A 17,633-nucleotide genomic window follows, 5' to 3' on the forward strand; every position below is an offset into this window, starting at 1 on the left:
AGTTTAAGTGGTTAGAAGTTACTTTTACTTTTACTTTTTATTTTTCTAAAAGGGAGAGATCAATTCACTTTTGTAAGTGATGATGGGTGAAGACTTTTCCACCTTTAGTAGTTGGGGGTTAAGACTTTCCCATTCCCACTTTAAGAGGTGAGGATTTTTTCACTTTTGGCAGTTGGTAGGTGAAGACTTTTTCAACTTTAGTAGTTGGAAGGTGAAGACTTTCCTATCCCAACTTTAATAGGTGAAGACTTTCTACTATTGTTAGTTGGAAGTTGGGTATGTAATGTTTTGTTGAATTGGTCCTACAAATAGGGATCAATTGTAAGCATTCAGAGACAACTCAGAATTTGAAATCAAAGTTTGCTTATGCAACTCTCTTCTTGTGTTGGATCAAGAATCTCTTGTGTTTGATCAAGAAATCCCTTGTGTTTGATCAAGGTAGATTGGTGTTTGATCTAGTCGACCCACCTTGTGGTGTGAAGCCCGGGTGTTACTTTTATTATCTATTATTCTATCATCTTCTTCTATCAACAGATTTTCAGCAAGCATCTACTTCCAAATCTGGATTTCTTTATTCTTTGAGAAGAGATCCTACCCTGGTACTGTTTTGAACTTCCTCAATTACAGTATTACATCACAGGGGCCCTAAGATTCTAACCTAGATAAATTCTCGACTCCTTAAAGACTAATCTCTTTAGAAGATGTTCATAGATAGGACAGGAATTTCAAAAGAGTGAATGTGAAAACATCATCCACTTCTTACGTAAAAGATTAACCTGTATTCAATGCACCTTTTTGAAAATCAATCACTAAAAAAATACCTGTCAAACATACTCTGCAGTATGCACCAATTCAAGGTCCATTCAAGAGTCTTTGTCAGTATTAAATAATTTTTCTTTCCATCCTTTCCAGAGTTCACGGCAGGACCAGCACCTGGGACCCACCGAGAGATTGAGAAAGCAAGGACACCTTTGTTCAGCATCCCAATTAAGTAGTTCTCTTTGCGCATTATTCGCATTACCACATCATGCTCTGAGAGATTCTTCACAACACAAAGTTTCTGTGACCTTTGTATCTGAACAACCTTCTCAAGAATTGATGCCCATGAGGTAGTTTGAACTTCACGGTCAGTCACCTGGAGACTGTGGAAGAAAGAAGGCACATAAACTTGGTGAGTATGCACTCTAATTGCTTTGAAAACCAGCCACTTCCAAAAAAAATAAACCATCAAAATTACCTATTATAATAGAAATGGCGGATCTCCAAAATGTCTTTCAATTGGGCAAAGAACCTCAAAAAACAGAAGATCCAGTAGACGGAAAATATTCCCAGATATCCAACAATGATACCTTTGGAAAGTGTGAAAGGAGTTAATGGGTGTGAATGAAGAGCCTCCTTAGCCAGATCACAGTTCTTTCCAGACCCAAATGCATCTATCCCACACTTCACCTTTCGAAGGCCATTCCAATCAACAAATAACAGGAAGAATCCCGAGAAACATATGGTGAAACCCAGGCTCAGCAGTTCAACCACCCACTTGATGATAATGCACCAAAGCCCTTTTTCACAGTAGTAGTTATATAGTCTTTCAAAAAATAGGTCTAAATCAGCAATTGGTTCTACCTTCAAGCCTTCCCTGAGAAGCCCAGAAGGGCTCTCACCACCAGAACTTGGCAGCCTTTGATAATCAGATAGCTCAATCTCAGGGGGCACGCCATTAAGCAGTCTTGTTGTTAAAGATGATTCACCATGCAATTTCCAATTGAATACGCCAGAAGCATGTGTACCTTTTTGTCCACTGGACATCATTCACAAACACACAGATCAAGCAAATGTGGCCAGTCCATTCCTCAAACTGTTACTTCCAATGATTAATGTGATGAGCTGGAACCAAAGGGGAAGAAATAAAACCAACATTATTCCAAGAGAGAATGTCCCAGAAAACAGGGGAACATGAACTGCCTATATCTCAAAGACAGTAATAAAATAGGTTCCTTGCAAGATAGAACTAGCATGAGCGAATGAAAAACATGGAAAAAGGAATACATGTGAAATTAAAAGAAAATAAAAAGAATCACATTAACTACATATATAGTCAGAACAAAATAAGAGGAAGAACAATAAATCAAATATATTTCCAAGAAATCCAAAAGTTCACGCAGAACAGGACAGCAATAAATAGTAGATCCATAACTGGCCACGTCAAGCCTTATTCGAACCACTAAGGGATGGCTACACAAACTTTTAGTTTAATAAATATATGAAGCAAAACCTTGGATATCTCAAACGAGATTCCAGAACCTCTTCAATGATTTGACTGATCTATAAGGATACAATATACTCTTCAAAAAGAGAGCATTTTGAACAACATAAATAGGAAAATATCAGCATCCACAGAAAAACAACACAAACATACATATCATAAAATGGTTATTTTCTACAAATAGGGTTACACTAGTGCAACCAGAGCAGTGATTATCATGCATGACAGTCATTTGGATACAGCTATAGTAGTGCAATTACAGCTAATGATCTATCAGAACAGAAAAGAAGAAAACAAAAGAGAGACGACTCTTCATAGTTTACTCTGTGGAACATTCTCTAAAACAAATGCCTCATAGTTTTCACTGATGTCTTCCTGCGACAGTAATCTTATAAAAAAATATGCTATAAATGACAGCCATTTCTGAAAGACACGGGAAATCAAAGTAGCTACCCAATTGTTTTGAAACTGCATATCATTCCTATTAAGTGCTACTATTCTTGGGGTATCTTTGGTAGAGTGTACTGAATTATGGGTACTATTATAATTAGTTGGTTTAAATTGTGTCCTTACTTATAATTGCACATTCAGTTAACTACTTATAATACACTATGGGTATCAACTAGGCATTCTATTCTCTAACCGAGACTTCTCCCTTCGGTTCTCCTTCTTCCTCTCTCTAACCGAGACTTCTCCCTTCGGTTCTTCTTCTTCCTCTCTTTAATTGCTGTTTTATTAGGTTGATACTGTAAACATGGTATCAGAGATTCAGAGCCTAATTAATCACCCTTCTACCTCTTCAATTCTTGTTTTGATTGTCTATTAGAGATATTCCCTTCTGGTCCGCAGCAACCTATGATGCCATATCTATTCTATGAAACCCTAGTTGATGATTATATGGAAATAAACTAGGGTTTCCTTCGAATATGCTGTCCTTTGTTTTCTCCTTTGCATGGATCACTGGGAAGTTGAATTTACATAGAAGTAGTCAAGAATATGAAGAAGATTATTTGAAACAGTGATTCCATGGGGTTATCTATCTACAAGAATGAATTTTAACAAGTTAGCTCCTGTTTTCCCTCCTGGCGGTACTTTGTTTTCTAGATTTCTTTCGGCTCCTACTTTGCATTTGGCTGATTAACCTGGAGTTTTAGGGCATTGTTGGCCCTTCAGGTAAGGCCCTTCAACCCATCTTTTAGGCTGATCCAAGCCTCAAATATATTGCAGATTATTAATCTTCTATACCTGGCGGTGCCCTGTTTTTGGAGATTTCCGGCAGAATAGAGATCTGACCATCAGATCCCTATGATATTTCAGGGCACTGAAGACCCAGATATAGGCCCCCTTTGATCCATGTTTGAGCCTAGACAGAGACTGATTTTCTGATACATAAAATCTCCCATATTCTAGGTTTGCATCCTCAAATTCTGAAGTTTTGATCTATGACTTTTATCTAACTGTTGGATTAATCTCTATTTTGGGGGGTTTTTTGTGGTGTTCTATTGGCCTACAATCTCCAATCAGAATTGTAGCTCTATTCAAGAGTTGATTTTGATTCCAATTGGGATTCGATATTTGTCAGATTGTATTTATTGTCGAGACACTGCTGGACGTTCATCCTTATTTAATTGGCTATCTTTTGGGATCTTGTTCTGTTGGTTTGTGGTGATTCCATTGATATAAAGCTGCTGTTAGTCTTTTATACATGTAATGGGCGATTCAAAACCCCCAGTGGACTCCCTCAATGTCCAAATTACATCTTTCAAGCTTAATGGTGCATCCAACTATCTTCTCTGGGTACATGCCGTTAGAGTTTATATCATTGTCAAACAGAAGATGGACCGTTTGACTAAGCTACCACCTGCTATGACTTCTGTTGAGTATAAGGTGTGGACAACGGAGAATGCCACAGTACTTTGTCGGCTGTGGAATAGTATGGAGCCTTCTGTGGCTGCCAATGTAATGTTTCGTACCACAACCAAGGTGTTTGAGATGATCTCAAAGAAGGCTATTCTCAAGATAAGAATATGTCCAGAGTACATGATTTATATGAAAAGTGCTTCTCTTTTAAGCAGAATGATGAATCTATTAGCGACTACTACAATTCTTTAAAAGGCATGTGGGAGGAACTCAATGTGCACCAACTTCTTTCTATTGATATTAAAGTTCTTAAATCTCAACGTGCGGAATTCCTGGTTGCTAAATTTCTGTCTGGGTTAGACTCTGACCTTCAACCCGTCAAAATCCATATTCTTGTAAGCAAGAAGATACCATCCATGAATGAGGCATTTTGTCGAAGTCAACATACCGTGTCTTCTTCATTCACCAAATCTGAATTGACCTCATCTAAGGATAATTTAGCTCTTGTTTCAAATATTGGGGGCCAAAGCCATGGCGCTGGTTTTCCTGGCAGAGGTCGAGATTCAAGGGGAGGCCGAGGCCATGGTGGTGATCGAGGCAAAGGACAATCATCAAATCAAGGCATGTGTTAGTAAAGTTACTGTGGAAAGATGAACCATACTATTGATACATGTAGGGAAAACATGGTAAACCTGAGTGGGCTTAGCAACCATAGTTGTCGCCTAGGCATCCCTGAGGCTTTCCCTAGACTAGCGCCTTGGTCGCCTTAAAATTTTCCCCTCGACTGCCTTGGTTCACCTAGGCACTGTGACAACTATTTTAGCAACTCTTACACTATTACTTCTTATCAGAATTCTACAGCAGTGTCATCTTCTGACACCAACCTTGGCCTTACGTCTACATTTGGAGGTAGTCCACAAGTCTATCCATTATGAGATGAATTAAATCAATTACTAAAGCGTATTTAGAAAATTGAAACATCTACATCTACTACTACTATTGCTCACTCAGGAACTACCGCATTTCTTGCCTCATCTTCCTCTACACCGTGGGTCATTAACTCTAGCGTCATCTCTCATAGGACTGGTGAGTCCCATATATTTTCCTCCTTTCAGAAGATTAATCACTCTTCTATTGTCATACTTACTTATGACTCCTCTACTCAGGTGTCTGCTTCTGGTTGTCTCTTTACCTTCTCTTTCTATGTTAAACTCTGTTCTTCATGTTTCTAACTTACCTTTAAATCTTCTCTTTGTTAGTCAACTAACTATATGGTTAAATTGTTCAGTTACCTTCCATCCTACTTGTGTTTTTTAGGATCTCCAAACAAAAAAGATGATTGGTGGAGGGCATGAGAAGGAAGGCCTATATTATTTTGATGTCATTGTTCTTGTATGTTACTTCTAGTATATCCTCTCCCCTTCAGTGGCATCACTGGTTGGGACATCTTTCCCTTTCCAAACTCCAACATATGGTTCCCAGCTGTAAGACTATCTCTCAACTTGAGTGTGAAGCGTGTGAGCTTCGAAAGCATTATTGTACCCCGCTCATGATGTCTATTGAAATTCTTTGTTTTCTTTAGTTCATCTAATGTGTGGGGTCCATGTCGTGTCAAAAGTTAGTTTTTTTTTTTTAATATATTTTATTACTTTTGTAGACAATCATTCTCAAATGACATGGCTATATATGTTAAAAGATCGATTTGAATTTTTATCGTTTTTTAAGTAGTCATAAAATAAAGACTCAGTTTGGTGTAATGGTGAGCCCATTGAAGTTTTTCATTCTGATAATGCTTTAGAATATACTTAACCTAAAATGTCTGCATTTTGTTATGTCATGGCATCATAGTTGTCACGGCGCCAAGGCGAACCAAGGCGGTGGAGAGTTGCCTAAGCACTTAGGCGAGAAGGCGCCCACCTTAAGGCGAACAAGTATTATTTTTTATTTTTCCTATTTTTCTAAAATTATTTAGTAAGTTATATATACCTTGTATCATAAAAAATCAAGTTTAACCAAATCAAGTCATTAAAAATCACCATTTAGCCACATCAAATCATAAAAAATTAACATTAAGTCATATTAAGTTATAAAAAATCAACATTTAGATAAATGCTCTTATTCTATAATAAGTTTGACTGGTCAAATGATTTTATTTCTACATGAGACTTTTTGTATTAGTTATAACATAAAACCAACTTTCTAACAAGTCTAAGATTACTTAAATCTGAGTTGCAATGACAAAGTTATGCTTCAGTCAAACTTATTTTTAAGTGCGCGAATATTGTTAAAATCGCCTGAATAAAAATAATTTTATGAAAATCAAAACAAAATATTATTTTACCGGACTTTTGGTTTTTAGCAATGTTTTAATATGATAGAATTTATAAAATTTTCATAATTGAGAAAAACCCCAGCATTTAAAAGTTGAAAATCGTCCCTATAACCAAAATCCAGTTTTTATTCTTGGACTGGGGGATTGACTTTTTGTCCTTTTGGAATTTGATTTTTAAACTATTTTTATTGGATTCAAATAGGGGGTATTTGCTTATTTATGAATAATATATTAAGTAAATTACAAATATTACAAACATTTACTTGAATGATATTTGGCATAAATAAGTGCCAAAACACAAGGCGACATGCAGTGCAACAAGACGGCTGTCGCCTAGGCCCCAGGCAAACCGCCTGGACGCCTAGTCGTCGCCTAGGCGACGCCTTGACAACTATTCATGGCATGATACATCAAATTAGTTGTACTTACACTCCCCAACAAAACAGTGTTGCTAAGAAGAAAAACCAGCATTTGCTAGAAGTTGCTCGCTCATTAATGTTTCATTTGTATGTTCAAAATTTTTACTAGAGTGAAGTTGTTTTGACTTATTGCTATTTAATAAATCATATGCCATCTATTGTCATTGACAACTGATCTCCTTTTTCTGGCGTCTTTCCCCAATCTTTTCTGTTTGGTTGTACATATTTTGTTCACAACCTTCCACCTGGTCTTGACAAATAATCTCCACTTTCCACCAAGCGTATGTATTCCTACGGTATGCTCGCATCAAGGTTCTAGGTTTCAGGTTTTTACCCTGGCCAAAATTCAAACATCTCGTGTTTAAAACTTTTGAGTGTCTACTGGCAAGCTTACTTGGCCAATATTCATATTATTCATTCTTTTGGGCTTAGACCGTTCATTCTCCTACTAGAACTTTTACGCTTTAATTCATCTTTCCTTGTCTATTGTATTGAAAAGAATGCATTTGATTCAAAATGAGATGCTTCAGAGAAGAAAAAGTCTTTAAGTAACTTAGTGCAACTCTTCTCCGGGTGACTAGACCACCCCGGCATGGCCGTTAGAGGGTAGAGGGAGGAGTTTTCTAGGCCAATCAAAATCTAGGTTTCAAGGCCCAAAAAACGATTTGCAACCCTTTTTCTGCCTATTTTACCATTTACACATGTTCCACTAATTAGTTTCACAAAATAAAAAACCAAAATGTTACTTGTGGTGGACCCAAGTTTGCTAGTGTACACTGAATGCTGCTGTACACTAGCCATATTAGGAAAAAAACATTTCTTTCAACCTCCAATCACGCAAATCCAAGCTTTAAAAGGTTGACTGGGTAGAAGAATAAAAAAAAGTACCAAAAAAAAGAGAAAGTGAATTGGCAAAAAACTGTAAGTTTTATGCAAAATCCCAAAGTGTAAATTTGAAGTTTTGACCCATTATTTCATCTTGACCATGTTGAAACTAAAGGTTTTGATCGAAACTTAAAACTATGGCTCGCACTCAAAAAATTTATTGGTGTTATGATCTTGTGATGCGTCAGCAATTTATTAGTGCGGATGCTACTCATACTTTTTTGCTGAGTCGTAGGTTGTATCCTCATAATCCTTCACCTGTTCCTCTAACCGACTCCACTACTACTACTACTCTACCTAAGCAATTGCAGATATACGAGCATCGTCCTAAGAGGACTTCAACAGTCTTTGTTGATCCTCTAATACCGCCCTCTACTTCACCAAAACCTTTGCCGGGGAATCTTCCTCCACTAACTTGCCAGTTGCTCTTCGTAAAAGTATTCAATGTTATAGTCAAGAATATAATTATGCTTATTATAGTTCTAAATTTGTTACTGTTTCTCATATTCCACCATTACTTTACAACTTTGCTTTGTTTTAATCTACTGTGTTTGTGCATACGAAGTACTAGGAAGTATTTTCGCATCTTGGTTGGAAGAACGCTATGAATGTCGAAACATATGCCTTGTTGGATCTTCAAACATGGTCCCTTACTGACTTGCCCCAGGGAGGGAGCTTGTGCGGCGTCGTTGGGTGTACACTATCAAGTATCTCCCATATGGTTCCGTTGAGTGATTGAAAGCTCGTTTGATTGCCAAATACACTCAGGCTTATGGCATAGACCATTTTGAGACACTTTCTACAGTGCTCATCTTAACTCCGTTTATGTCCCAGCTTGATATAAAAAATGTTTTTCTCCATGGCGATCTTAAGGAGGTGTATATGGAACAAACTCCTGATTATGTTGCTCAGTGGAGAATGCACCCAAGGTTTGCATTCTTCACAACTAGTTATGGGCTGAAAAATTCTCCTCATGCCTAGTTTGATAAGTTCGGTAAAGTCATTGGTGGTTATGAATTCACTCAGTGCTTCTCTGATCATTTTATATTTTTTTGTCGTTGTTCTTATCGTGTATGTTGATGACATTATTATCTCTAGTAATCTCTCCTAGCATTCAGGATGTCAAGGCATATTACATTAGTATTTTCATATGAAGGAGGATGCCCAAATTTTTTTTTTTTGGGGGAATTGAAGTTGTTCGTAATAATAATGGTCTCAGTATGTCTCAAAGAAGTATGTGCTCGATCCTTTATTTGAAACTAGCATGTTGGGCTCTAAGCTTGTGGGTAGTCCTACAGAACCTCATCTAAAACTTAGGGCAAGTGATGACAAAGAATTTATGGATAAACATCAGTACAGGAGGCTGGTTGGAAAAAGTACTTATTTGATAGCTACTCATCCAAATATTTCCCTTATCGCAATTGTTATTAACCAGTTTATGAAGAATCCTAAGCAGGCTAACATGAGATATCTTAAAGGTGCTCCCAAGAAGGTCTTGTTTATCGACATCATGGACATACTGATATTGTGGATTACTCTAATGCTGATTGGGTAGGTGTTGACTGCAATCGCAGGTCTACTACTGGATATTGCACATTTGTTGATGGTAATCTAGTTACTTAAAGGAGTAAGAAGCAAACTACAGTGGCTTGGTCTAACGAGGTAGTTGAGTATATGGCATCAGCACATACTGCATTGGAATTGAAGTCGTTGAGAGCTCTCATTTAGGATTTGGGTTTTTCAATCACTAAACTAATGGAGATGTATTGTTACAATCAGGTAGCCATTTATATTGCAAATAATCCAGTGATCCATGAACGGATAAAGCATATAGAAGTCAATTGTCACTTTGTGTGGAATGTTGTCATGCAAAAGCTGATTTCTACCCCGTTTGTTAATTCCAGCAATCAACTGGGTGATATGTTAACTATGGCGTTGTTTAGGCCCTCCTTCCTTAGTGGTTGTTCTAAGTTGGGCATAGGAGATCTGTATGCTCCAGCTTGAGGGGACTGTTAAGTGTTATTAGGTGTTACTACTTACCACTATTCTAAGGGTAAGCACGTAGTGAACTATGGTAGTATTGTAATTAGCTGGTTCAAGTTATTTCCTTACTTGTAATTGCACATTCAGTTAAATATTTATAATACAGTATGGGTATTGGCTAGGCATTCCATTCCTAGCCGAGATTCCTTTCTTCTCTCCTCTCTCCCTTCTCTCTTCTCCCTTCTCCCTTCTCCCTTCGGTTCTCCTTCTTCCTCTCTTTGATTGCTGTTTTATTAGATTGATATTGTTACAATTCCTTAATGGTGGCAAGTTCTATCAACCTGATGCACGTGTCATAACTAGAATCTTTACTATGAGAATGTGGAAAGACATGCATGTTTAGGTCTTGCCTCAAGTGTGACATAGAATAGAGCTGTTTGGAGGGCAAGGATCCAGGTAACCGACCCCATTTAGGTGAGATAATGCTGAGTTGTTGATGTTGTGTTTTTTCCTTTTTACTATTATTACTAATATTTTGCATTTGCACGGATCCATGTAGCCACCCCATCTAGTTGCGATAAGGCTAAGTTGTTGTTATTCTCGTACGGAGACTCACTCAATCCATCATGTAACAGTCGGGTGTCTATCCTCATGGTCCATATTAGAAACTTGAAACAACAAATAGGTTAAAGGGGAACTTCGATAACCATCAAGTTTCTTGGGAATACCACCAAGCATAAAGGGGCAAACTCCAAGCATGAATTGCATTTTTCTACGACTGGCACATGATAGTTATGGATTAAGATGAAAATAAATAATGATGACGATGATCATAATAATAAAAAAGAGCGTACCCAATGCACGAGGCTCCCGCCATTGCGAGGTCTAGGGAGGATCATAAAGTCCGCAACCTTACCCCAGCTTTACAGAGAGGTTGTTTCCTGAATAACAACAACAACAACATTATAATGACAATAATAATAATAATAACACAAATTATTATTGTCACAAAGGTCTGTTATTTATTCAAATGTCACAAGGCATCTATCCTACCACATTGACAAACGATATGCCTATTCTAACCATTGGAAAGAGAGTGCATGATCTAGATTAGCCACATGTCAAATTTCAAAGTCTAAAGGGTGTACCTAGTGCATGAGGGAGAGTGATAATGTACGCAGCCTTACCGCCGCTTTGCAGAGAGGTTGTGATGCAGTTTGGCCATGGATCTAACATATCTTTTATTTACTTTCCTTTTTTAGAGTTAGAATTAGTATGGTAGATTTTTCTTTGAGTGAGAATTTTATTTCTATTTTAGTTAGATGCAATATTTGTTTCAAATAGGAAAGTAGGACTGTTTTCAGTCTTTAAACAGGATTATTGAACTCAACTGAGATGGAAAAAAAATTTAATGAATTTGAAGAGATATGTTTTGGTTTGAATCGATGACTGCCATGGGTGGTTTTCTTCTCTGAAATTCTTCTTTTCTTCCTCTCTATTTCTTTTGGTTTTTCCCTTATCTTCTTCTTCTTCTTTCCTCCTTATTTTCCTCTTGCTGGCTGAACCCCTGTTCTGGGCGGTAGATTACAGCCCTCATGATGCACATCGATTTCTTTTCTGTATGATCTGTTAGGGCTGAAGTTTTGATCGAATGTTTCCCCTACTTGGGCGACCTTAATCCTAGAATCTCATCCCCAAAGGATCCTTCTATCAAGAGATTCGAACCTGGTTCAGATCTGGTTCTACGCCTTGTGCTGGACTGAGTTGCAGGTACAGCTGTTCCTCGAGGTTTGCTGGTGCTAGAGTGGAAGCAAATTTGTTGCTGCGATTTCTTGTGAAGATTTCAGTTGGAGCTTGTGGCTGAGAATCGATAACCAACAAGTTTGGGTTATCGCTGGTTCTGTTCTCTGTCGAGACCTAAGGTTGAAGATGAACAACCACTTATTTGCAACTAAAACACTTGCTGAAATTTCACATGAGGTCAGATCTTTTGTCATTTTCACAAAGCCCACTTCTTTCTAAACTTTTGTTTCTAATTATCTCTAATCTGAACTTAAATTCCGGAATACCCCCTCTTTTACTTTTCTATTTCAATTTGACCCTAAAACCTATTTTCCTCTCTTTTAAGCTCTTAAAATTGTTTCTGAAATTACAAGAATACCCCTCAACCATTACATTGAGCTTCTTAGCCATTCTTGTGGGCCCTAAGTGATCCGATTTCGATCATTGGAATTCGGTTCCGCATCAGGTTGTTTCCCGACACGAACCTGCGATTACTAGGCCACAATGGAACAACCTTACTATTGAGCCGAGGTCCTCCATCAAAGTCTAATTCAATCAAATACCCCATGTTGTATTCGCACACATCCTGTGTATGTTTACACATGTTATCGGTAATCTAGACATTACTATGCACTTTCTTAACTCTAAGTGGGAGCAAATGGCTTAGATTAAAAAAAAAAAAAAAGGAGTAAAAATGGAGGCTAAAATTTATATTGTGATTTCCGGAAACATCACCTTTCATTGTTAAGCTAATAATAATGATTTCTAAGAAAAGTTCCTTATAATAATCTCTCCTTCCTTCTGGGTTTTTATGTGTTCATTCCCAATAAATACTCAAAAATTTTGCTAAATCTGGAAAACACAATCCTATTTCCATAATTTCTAGCATCAATATTGGAAGCTTTTCATCACCTTTATTTAAATAGTATCAGGCTAATTAACAAATTTCTCAATATGCAATCTGACATTCAAGGATTTCTAAATTCAACCTTTCCACGAATTATAACGAAATTCCTCATCAAATGTCAACGTCCGAAATCCAAACAATCCTTTAGTCATTAGTGCCACCATGAAGTTGTTCAGTTTTCCCCTATCCTGCAAGAAAGTGAAACCTATAAATTGATAAATATGAACAAAAATGGGAGGCAGTGTAGGAAACAATGAATATTTGAAGTGTTGACGTTATTCTTCTTTGGCATAGAGGCATGCACTTTTTTTTTCTCCTTTCGTTTTTTCCCCTGTTTGGGTTAGCTCACAGTTTGAGTAAAATGAAAATTGAAGTCACCATAATATTAGTAACTATCAATTCCTTTTGAACAAAATGGCCTCTAATACATCCAAACCTTTGATCATCAAACAGCTACATTCAGCTTCCAGGCATTCATGAATAGCTCATTCCATCTAATGCAGAGGAGAAAGGTTTTGAGAATGAACCATGAGGACTTAAAGACTGAATGGACTGTGAGACATAAGGTCCCTGGCTGTTTTACGACTCACTTGGCATGGACAAAAAATGTAATGTGGCCACTACATTTTCAAACAGATCTCCCCAGGGCAAAAACTAAAGCAAAACTGAAGGCTATGAAAACCTTTGATGCTTAAGATCTACAGGAGAGGTATTAATGGAACTGTGATAACCACACATGCAGAAACCTGTCAATATAAGCTGATATATGACAGACACCAGGGCATCTTGCTTCCTGAGCTGTTTTTACTAAAACTAATAGGGGCCCTGTTCTCTTAAACCAGCATCTTCATTAAACATCATACCTACTCCACCAGCCAGCATTGAAAATGATTTTCTCATAGACGCCAACACCACTAGTTTAATTGTAATGCTCTGGTTTCTCATCCAATTCAAGAATGCGAGCTTCCCTTTCTCAATTTATTTCATAGAGACTAATCTTACTCGCACAAATTTGCAGGAAATTTTAAGGCGCTCAAGGATGTATTTGTGTTAGCTCTGCCTTAACTCTTGTTAAAAATGGTGTTCATATAATCTATATGTACACCATTATTCTGCCTTACACTAACATTAGAACACCCAATGAGTGAGGTACTGAAGAAACCAAGCCCAACTTTGCACAAATGTCCAACACAATCGATGACACTATTCACTGGTTATACCGCTAATGTAGTCTTAAGACTTCAGATGGGAAACAATCCGTTTCATCTTCAAAATTAAATAGTAACATTCACTTTATCTAACCAGGTAGGAGTCGGCTTTACAATACTGGAATTTGGGTCTGGACTGTGCATTGTAGAAGCTCAAAATTGGTCCAGGGCCTCTGTACATAGTCATCAAATAACCAATCTCAGAACCCAGAATAAAATAAATAATAGGAACTTCTGAGTTCCAATAAAAGGAATCAAGCACCATTAAAAAAGCGAGGGTCAGAAAAGATAGGATTTTTTTTTTTTTTGAACAATTCAACCGTGCCAATCAAGGACCAGGAAACAATAACATATGACTTTAACTCCGGAAACCCCAGTGGCTAAAGTACAATAATTGAAAGAAAGCAGCTTGTTTCAGTAGCTAAGAGACCTAGGCGAATGCCAAATTCAAACGAAAATAACCAACAAAAGCAAAGATTAAATAAGATTTAAAAAAAAAAAAAAAAAAAGAAGCAATATTGATAGGGAAAAACACCAAAAATCCAACAACAGATAAACAGGGCAATCACCATCAAAGTCATGAAAACAATATAAGATGACCCAAACAAAGAAATTACCTGCGACATCAAATAGCTCCAGCAATCAAGTCAGAACATCAGAAGCGACAGAAAAAAACCGATTTTAGAAGCTACCCAGAGGAGATTTTTGCATCAACCGGCCCCCATCCAAAAAAAAAAGGAAATTAATCGAAGCACAGAGATAAAGAGTCGGCTCCTCGCACGGACAGTGAAAAGAAGGGCGAGAAATAAAAGCGGTTTATTCGGTAACCGGAACGAAGAAGGATTGAAGAAGAGAATAAATGAATCGTGGAAAATAATGGAGAAAGGACAATTTGATAGTACAGACAGAGTGAATTAAACAGGAACTTTTTTGTAATTTTCTTTTAACTCAAACGTTCAACTTCTCCCAGTTTAGCGAGACCTGAAGTTGGAACCACCGTCTCCTCCCTCTCGCTCTCTCTCTCTCTCTCTCTCTCTCTCTAACGTAAAGCAGTAGGAGTGGAGGATTTAGTTATCGATATCGATATCGATATCTGTATCGATCTCGGCTGACACTGATACGATAATGATTTAAGACATCGGTCTGGATCATCATTATTACTTATATTTTTCATAAAAAAAATTAGGTTTCTTTTCCAAGTTTATGAGATCGAAATCAATACGATACAGTTGATACGTCAAACTTTTCTTGGGACATGTAAAATCGGTCGTCCATGGAAGGTCAGTACAGAATAAATAAGAAAACACACACACATTCACACAATGTGTACGATAGGGTTCGATCCCACGAACTCCTTCCCTAAGTGTTAACTCACAAAAAGTCAAAGCTACCACCACTAGACTATCATAATATTCATGGTTTGGCCCTCCTGAATTCCACATTCTTGAAATATTTAATAGCAGCGGTACATTAGTAGTAATTAGTGTTGTAATAAGTGTGGCCCACTGGTCTGGCCTCTTTGTGGGGCTTGCCTTGCCTAATGTCCTTTCAAAAAATAAAATAATGAGAGCATCCAGGGTAGAGTGGTTAATTATTCAGTTTGGTCTAGTTTTGATCAAGTTAAATCAATTTTAATGTGAGAATGGGAGAATAAAAAATAAACTAATAAAGTCAGATACAATTTCAATATAGTTTTAGTTCAGTTTCCTCTTATTGGGTTAGGTTGTTATTGGTTTGAATTCAGGGTTCGATTTATCATGTATATATACATAATTATGAGCACACACACATTTTTATGGTTTTCAGGTTGGTATCAACGTCTTATTGATTTTATATCCATTTCAATCTGATTTTTGATTGGTTCCATAATATCCCGAACTAAAGCCAACCCTGTAAAGAATCGGTTTGATTAGAATTGAACTTTTAAATTGATTTGAGCAATTCGGTTTAGGATTTAACACCCCTGTCCAGAGACAACCCATAATGCAATTTAGTTTTCCCTTAATATTTTTTATTATAAGTTTCTGTATGGATAGCTTCCAGGTGAAAGTATGTTTTTTTTATGACTTTTGGAGATATATCAATATCATCATCCAATCATATGTTAAAAGTTAAAACAAATATAATTTCATCGTACCAAAATATTCTTATAAAAAAATGTCTAAAAAAAACAAAAATTAATAATACTACTTGATTGGTTTAAAATTTTACGATTATTGTTAAAACAGGGAGAAAACATATTTTACATGATGGACAATAAGGTTGACAACAAATTTGACAATGACCTTTATGTAAATAATACGTTTTTGAGATTAAACATGAGCTCACACCTTGCAAATAATAATGGTGGGTTTGAGAGTTGAAATGCATTTGCCAGGGAGATCGAAAATGAGAGTGAAGCTGTGGACACCATCCTTTTCTTTCTTTTTTGAATACTATAATTTCAGGGGGTGGAAGATCTACCACGAGTGCATCTAAGAACGCAAATTTGGCCCGATGAATCCCGTGGGGCTTCAATTAAGCTTTTCAACTTGAAAGATGGGTTAGGGTTGAAATTGCTAAGCCTAAGCTAGGGTTGAGGCATTGGGTTGAGCCCGGCCTTGCATATATAATTGGATAACATAGGGCCAAGCCTTGACTCGCACTGAACCTGACAGGGAATCTGAAGGGTAATTTTGTAATTGGCTACCATAACCTAATATACCAAGGCATCTAAAAATTTCCTATCGATCTGCTTTCCTTTCTGGTAAAGAAAAAATTTTCTAGAGGATTAATGAGGACAAAGCTTCTTTTTTGAGGATCTAAATGCCAAGTAGTGGGAGCAAGAAGGTGGACCAAGTGATACTATGGTGGAAGTGCCAATGATTACGTTTAGCTTACCATTGAAAGGGAGGCATCATTTTTTTAAGGTTTATCACATTCTTCTTAAAATTAAAAAAAAAAAAAAGAATCAATTTTAATGTAAAGACAACAATTTTGTTGTCAAGGATGGAGAGAGAGAAATCTCTTATCTACTATGATGTGATCTTATAATTGGATTTCTAGATTGCGAGTGTCTTAGTTAAACCCTCACCTCTTATCATGCATATTCAATTCAAGGTACAGATGTGATGATCTAAGAGGTTGTTTTGTCTTTGTTGGTGAAGGAAAACTTGATCCTTACTTTAAAGGGAATTTTAGTATATGTTACTTACTTTAGTTAGGATATTTAATTTGGAGAAAACCTTCCCCACAACACCGAAGTGCGGTTTCCTTTTAAAATGAATATTTTTACTATTTTTTCACCATTTTTTTTTTTTACTATTTTGTCCCACATGCTTTGAATATGTGGGCTTTGTGGATGATACCTTCTTCCGGACAACCATTAGTGTGGTGTAAAGATTCCTCCTCACATTGGCAGTGTGAGGAACCCTCCTTTAATTTGAGTATTGGACTGAAAACTTCAACATCAAAACACCAAACACCTAACAGCCTTGTTTGGGTCTACTACACACCAAATACTGAACAAAAGCCCTAAATAGTTGTATATGCACCTCTGATCTGCCATGGAATGCTTTGTCAGGCTGAGAGATGAGTAGCTGAAATAAAGATGAATTGGTCTTGCAAGAAAAGTGATTGTTGATGGAAATATGTTTGCAGCTACTCCACTGGAAGAAGAAAACTCTCCCGATTAAGAAATTTGTTTATTTCTTAACGAGTGACACCAAGTTGAATTTTTCCCGACGCCAGTGTATCATTGCACTCTCATGTACATTGGTTTTTGTTCTTAATCCATCTTATTCTGACCATGTAGAATTGTGGATGCTATTGTTCTTTTTGCTGTCATTGGTGTGGCATTGGAGATTCCCCCACATTGAAGCCTTGAAAAACCCTTTCCTAAATCAAAACTATGTGATTTGACCATGCCATGGAACTATACTACAATGTCTTAATTTACCTTAAAAATTTGAGGAAAAATATAAAAAAGAGAATAAAAGAAAGTAAAAAAAAAAAA

General features: G+C 36.9%; 1 protein-coding gene across 3 annotated transcripts in view; it reads right to left on the reverse strand.

Annotated features, from left to right (window-relative positions):
* Window positions 1–14,703, reverse strand: part of LOC122079396 (autophagy-related protein 9-like) — a 35,839-nt gene extending 21,136 nt beyond the window's left edge. The window contains exons 1-6 of one of the 3 annotated variants that reach the window (XM_042645821.1): window positions 14,257–14,703; window positions 13,734–13,812; window positions 12,514–12,619; window positions 10,597–10,683; window positions 1,238–1,884; window positions 822–1,142 (exon numbers count right to left, since the gene is read on the reverse strand). In XM_042645821.1, coding sequence (XP_042501755.1) covers window positions 822–1,142; window positions 1,238–1,809 — 893 coding nt within the window. In that variant the 5' untranslated portion in view covers window positions 1,810–1,884; window positions 10,597–10,683; window positions 12,514–12,619; window positions 13,734–13,812; window positions 14,257–14,703. The remainder of the gene's footprint in view (window positions 1–821; window positions 1,143–1,237; window positions 1,885–10,596; window positions 10,684–12,513; window positions 12,620–13,733; window positions 13,813–14,256) is intronic. The other 2 variants (XM_042645820.1, XM_042645822.1) reach the window with 2 other exon arrangements.
* Window positions 14,704–17,633: the final 2,930 nt, after the last annotated feature.

This window comes from Macadamia integrifolia, chromosome 5, assembly GCF_013358625.1.
Source record: "Macadamia integrifolia cultivar HAES 741 chromosome 5, SCU_Mint_v3, whole genome shotgun sequence".
Taxonomy (NCBI): domain Eukaryota; kingdom Viridiplantae; phylum Streptophyta; class Magnoliopsida; order Proteales; family Proteaceae; genus Macadamia; species Macadamia integrifolia.